The 5,915-nt window shown below is 43.9% G+C and overlaps 1 protein-coding gene across 1 annotated transcript; it reads right to left on the bottom strand.

The window, feature by feature from the left end:
• Nucleotides 1-82: 82 nt before the first annotated feature.
• Nucleotides 83-5,067, bottom strand: LOC138358615 (uncharacterized). The gene is made up of 2 exons (XM_069316685.1): nucleotides 4,954-5,067; nucleotides 83-850 (listed from the first exon to the last, which is right to left on the bottom strand). The coding sequence occupies exons 1-2, from the start codon at nucleotides 5,065-5,067 to the stop codon at nucleotides 83-85; spliced, it is 882 nt and encodes a 293-aa protein (XP_069172786.1).
• Between the last annotated feature and the right edge of the window lie 848 nt (nucleotides 5,068-5,915).

The following is a 5,915-nucleotide window of genomic DNA, read 5'->3' as shown; positions in this document are numbered from 1 at the left end:
TGCCTCGCTGCTCACCACCACAGCCCAAGCCTGCACCATCATCACCACCACCACGCCATGGTCACTCCACCACCCCCCCTCTCTACCCTCCCTCCTGTCTCTTGTTGCTCCTGCTGGTGCTGCTGTTTCTTCCTCCTGTTGCTCCTGTTGGTGCGTGTTGTTCCTGCTGTTGGTGCGTGTTGTTCCTCCTGTTGGTGCTTCTTGTTCCTGCTGGTGCTGCTGTTTCTTCCTCTTGTTCCTGCTGTTGGTGTGTGTTGTTCCTCCTGTTGGTGAGTCTTGTTCCTCCTGTTGGTGCTGTTTCTTCCTCATCCTGCTCCTGTTGGTGAGTCTTGTTCCTGCTGTTGGTGAGTCTTGTTCCTCCTGTTGGTGCTGTTTCTTCCTCATCCTGCTCCTGTTGGTGAGTCTTGTTCCTGCTGTTGGTGAGTCTTGTTCCTCCTGTTGGTGCTGTTTCTTCCTCCTGCTCCTCCTGTTGGTGCGTCTTGTTCCTCCTGTTGGTGCTGTTTCTTCCTCCTGCTCCTCCTGTTGGTGCGTCTTGTTCCTCCTGTTGGTGCTGTTTCTTCCTCGTGCTCCTCCTGTTGGTGCGTCTTGTTCCTCCTGTTGGTGCTGTTCCTTCCTCGTGCTCCTCCTGTTGGTGCGTCTTGTTCCTCCTGTTGGTGCTGTTTCTTCCTCCTGCTCCTCCTGTTGGTGCGTCTTGTTCCTCCTGTTGGTGCTGTTTCTTCCTCCTGCTCCTCCTGTTGGTGCGTCTTGTTCCTCCTGTTGGTGCTGTTTCTTCCTCCTGCTCCTCCTGTTGGTGCGTCTTGTTCCTCCTGTTGGTGCGTCTTGTTCCTGCTGTTGGTGCGTCTTGTTCCTGCTGTTGATGTCTAATCTAAATTTAAATTTTGCCCTGATTGGCGAGTTTATTGGGCAGCACCACTCATCCTGTGAGTGGACACACCGCCATAGTGACAGTATTGGGCAGCACCACTCATCCTGTGAGTGGACACACCGCCATAGTGACAGTATTGGGCAGTGTCACTCACCCTGTGAGTGGACACACCGCCATAGTGACAGTATTGGGCAGCGTCACTCATCCTGTGAGTGGACACACCGCCATAGTGACAGTATTGGGCAGCACCACTCATCCTGTGAGTGGACACACCGCCATAGTGACAGTATTGGGCAGCGTCACTCACCCTGTGAGTGGACACACCGCCATAGTGACAGTATTGGGCAGCGTCACTCATCCTGTGAGTGGACACACCGCCATAGTGACAGTATTGGGCAGCGTCACTCATCCTGTGAGTGGACACACCGCCATAGTGACAGTATTGGGCAGCGCCACTCATCCTGTGAGTGGACACACCGCCATAGTGACAGTATTGGGCAGCGCCACTCATCCTGTGAGTGGACACACCGCCATAGTGACAATATTGGGCAGCGCCACTCATCCTGTGAGTGGACACACCGCCATAGTGACAGTATTGGCCAGCGTCACTCATCCTGTGAGTGGACACACCGCCATAGTGACAGTATAGGGCAGCGCCACTCATCCTGTGAGTGGACATACCGCCATAGTGACAGTATTGGGCAGCGCCACTCATCCTGTGAGTGGACATACCGCCATAGTGACAGTATTGGGCAGCGCCACTCATCCTGTGAGTGGACACACCGCCATAGTGACAGTATTGGGCAGCGCCACTCATCCTGTGAGTGGACACACCGCCATAGTGACAATATTGGGCAGCGCCACTCATCCTGTGAGTGGACACACCGCCATAGTGACAGTATTGGCCAGCGTCACTCATCCTGTGAGTGGACACACCGCCATAGTGACAGTATAGGGCAGCGCCACTCATCCTGTGAGTGGACATACCGCCATAGTGACAGTATTGGGCAGCGCCACTCATCCTGTGAGTGGACATACCGCCATAGTGACAGTATTGGGCAGCGCCACTCATCCTGTGAGTGGACATACCGCCATAGTGACAGTATTGGGCAGCGCCACTCATCCTGTGAGTGGACACACCGCCATAGCAGCATGTACAACACTCCCCAATAGGAAGAAATCCTGCTGGGTTGTTCATGATATGCCTATGAGTTGCGGGGCGCTTCTTTACTCCAAAAAGCGGAATGCACCATCATAAAACACCAAGGATTAGCACTCAGTGGTTCAAGACATTGTTTACGAAAGTGAGAGTGGGAAGGGAGTTAGGAGCTCCACTTAAGCACCATTCCAGGTTACCAAAACCTGACGAAAGGCTGTGGGGTGGTGTTTTTTAAAATCGATTTCCAATACTAACAATCTATATATATATATATATATATATATATATATATATATATATATATATATATATATATATATATATATATATATATATATATATATATATATATATATATACATATATATATATACATATATATATATATATATATATATATATATATATATATATATATATATATATACATATATATATATACATATATATATATATATATATATATATATATATATATATATATATATATATATATATATATATATATATATATATAAAAGTTTGTGAGGGTACATAGCCTCGGAGAAGAAAATAAAAAGTATTCAGAGGAGACTTTGTGGTTTCTCACTGAACACTAATATTATCTTCTCCTACCACCCGCATATATATATTCAGTTGCATATAGTCCTGGGGACCATTCAGGCTTGTTCGCATATATATATTATTGGTATGGGTATGGGGTACATAGCAAATCAACAAATTATACAACAAAATTCCTGCTGTAGAAATGCAAGGACAAAAAAAAGCCACCACAGTGTATGGGTGTTTTGGTTCGATGTTTGGCGTGAACCCTATAACCTGGCCGAGGGCTATTATGGCCACCACAGTAGTCGTCTGACTCGCCACCAGGTACTTTAGGCTTGAACATAATCCAGGACTAAACTCCTAGTGTATATACACCGAGAAGCTGAGTACATTTGGTGTTTACAGCCCTCGAAGCCAGAAATTAATGCCCGTCCACAACAATGACTTTGCTAGGACCTCGATGGACATGCGTAGAAGCTGTAGGGGCGCCAGAGAGGATCATAGCCGACTGACCATATATATAATTGTCGTGTTATCAGGGTGAGTGGCGGGAATTAGGAATGTTGGGCGGGGTAGTAGAAAGAACGGCCAAGTCAAGATAAGAAGCCTATCCACCTGGGAATTTTAAGAGGCAGTGATACTTTAGGCTGTCTGGTAGTGAGGTCGTTTATATAGCAGACATCACTAGCAGACATATTATAATGTCTGCCTCACTAGCAGACATATTATAATATGTCTGCTAGAGAGGTCGTTTGCATACATGAATGATTTCATTAACCAATTTGGCCGACGTTTTTTGGCCTGATCTAAACGGCCATATTTGAGGTGGTTTTATGTTGTTATTTTAGATTTAGCTACTCAGAGCGAAAATGTCCATGTAGCACGGGCTATGGTGAGCCCGTAAAGGTGGGTTTCCTTCACCAGAAGGACTTATAGGCAACCCACCTGACTTATCAAGGTCAATGATCGTTAGTCCCAGGTAGCCTCAGTAATCCTGTGCCTTTAAATTTCACCATAGGGCCTGCATTTTCGCGCTTTGATCAATAGCGTTAAATATATATATATATATATATATATATATATATATATATATATATATATATATATATATATATATATATATATATGTAGGGTTATTCCCTGAATCATTTATATAAATGAAACCCTTCCATCACTGCCCACAGGGTGTATATGCGTCTTTAGTGTTTATAATCCAATAATTAAACTAAACTCACTTGAAACCGAGGAGATTCCACTACATAGGTGTGTCATCAGGTGACTTGTCCTTGTGTAAGAAATATTTTGTATGTTTCGTTCATAGAGCGCAAACGAAGGTAAGGGAATTAATCATGGGAAATCGGCAATTCTTTAGGATTATACAGCAATTGGAAGGGGTCAGGATAAGGATTTGGGATGGGACGGAGAGAAGGAATGGTGCCCAATCACTTGGACGGTCGGGGATTGAACGTCAACCTGCATTAAGCGAGACCGTCGCTCTACCGTCCAGCCCAAGTGGTTGAGCATGGACGGTATCTTTCGCAATTGAATGATACGATACAGGTAGTGGTGTTTCAAACTCCACAACGTCCCTGTAAACAATTGCTCATTAATTCAGCAACCTGTTCTCAGGACACCCTGTCCTCAGGGCACCCTGTCCTCGTCAACAAAGGTTAAATGACCGCTCATCCAGCCATGAAACTCCCTGTTAACGAATGAAAAACGCATTACACACGACTCGCAACTAATGGCGTTCGAATATTTCTCGAACACTGTTTCGTTGACGACCTCTTTTCGAACCGCAACTCTGTAAATGCTTCACCTATGAACTACACGCACAAATAATCGCCAACAGAACAGAAACACTTAACCTACGCCTAACTATACATAAAGCATTAATACTGTAAATAATAATATGCCTCAGGATATATTCGTTTTGTAGTGCGTGAGTGATGCATTTACAGTTGCCACTACAAGAGAGGTTGTCAGCGAAACGTTGTTCGAAAAATGTTCGAACGACACCAATTGTGATTCCAACCCGTCTTCATCACAACCCGCAAGCTTTTATAATTGCAGTGATTTGGTGGACTGTATATTGGATGAGCACTGAGGATGTAAGACTGCCTCTTACGCCAGGCAGGTACAATGCGTGCTGGTTTTGTATAGATTTTAGAAGAATAGTATTCTAAGTGCGCATAGGTAGTGGTGGTGAGTCTTGCATTATGTTGCAAGTCTTGCATCTTGCGTGTTTCTAGGTCGTCTGATGGTGCTACATAGCCTTCCCGGCTTGGTGCCTTCTTTTGAGAATTACTTCTAGGTCGTCTGAGTGTGTTGGTCAAAAAAGTGAATTGATGACCGGAATGTTTGTTTTCTCATGGAGACTTACATTGCTGGTGTAATGCTGCCAGTGGCTCTTGAAAATCCATCTAAGTCCGTAATTTATATTCGAGGAAATGCCGTTGTTGGTTACTCTTTGCTTCAAGATGCGTTTTTGCGACATTTTAGACCAATGCTACTGCCAAAGGTAACTGTAGTTATCTTTGTTCTTATGTTCTACATTAATAAGGTTGTTGATTTGTGGAATGGCTTACCGAGTACCAGACGAAGGATTTCTAGAGTGTTTCAAAAAAAGGTTAGATACACATACCCCCCTAACCTGACTTAATTTAACCTAACACATTGCCTAGCCTAGCATAACCTAACACATTGCTTAGACTAACATAACCTAATACTTAGCCCAGCCTAGCCTAGTCTAACCTGACTTTTAACCTAAATGCTTAGCCAAACCTACTCTAACATACAGCCTACACTAATTTAACCTTGCAGCCTAGACAAATTTAAGCTAGCTAAGGAACCAGTGACATAGTTTAGTCCGACCTTACTGGAATTCTTAAGCACGTAATTAAACAAAATGGAATATAAATATTTACTTTCTCGGTAATAAAACCCTTAATTAAATACACATAAAAACAATCATCTCAGAGCCGCTAGAGAACCACGAATATCATCCTTAATGTCAATTATAAATAATGAATACCAATATTTAGCAAAGAGGGAGACATTAATGAGAAGAGAATAAGAATGAGAAGAGAATGAGGCTACATGAAGAGTACAATGAAGCGAGAATGAGGCTTCTTGAAGAACGAAACTACATGAAAAATGGGAAGAATGAACCCACATGAATAATGGGGCCCTGATGAAATATTCGGGGAATGAGGCACATGAAGAATGAACGCTAATGTACGAGTATTCGGGCTGAAGGAGTGAGAATGATCTCATTAGTCTCAGTTTTCACGCTGTCATAAGGGCACTCGAGACCCCAAGAGGACCCAAATATATTAGGCTCCA

This window comes from Procambarus clarkii, chromosome 84, assembly GCF_040958095.1.
Source record: "Procambarus clarkii isolate CNS0578487 chromosome 84, FALCON_Pclarkii_2.0, whole genome shotgun sequence".
Classification (NCBI taxonomy): Eukaryota; Metazoa; Arthropoda; class Malacostraca; order Decapoda; family Cambaridae; genus Procambarus; species Procambarus clarkii.
Note: the sequence above shows the minus strand (reverse complement) of the source record. Positions and strands in the feature narration are given on the sequence as shown.

Coding starts and splice junctions, on each gene's coding strand:
- LOC138358615 (XM_069316685.1), bottom strand. CDS start 5,067: ATGTCGCAAAAACGCATCTTGAAGCAAAGAGTAACCAACAACGGCATT. Junction 851..4,953: donor GGCAGCATTACACCAGCAAT/GTAAGTCTCCAT, acceptor AGACATCAACAG/CAGGAACAAGACGCACCAAC.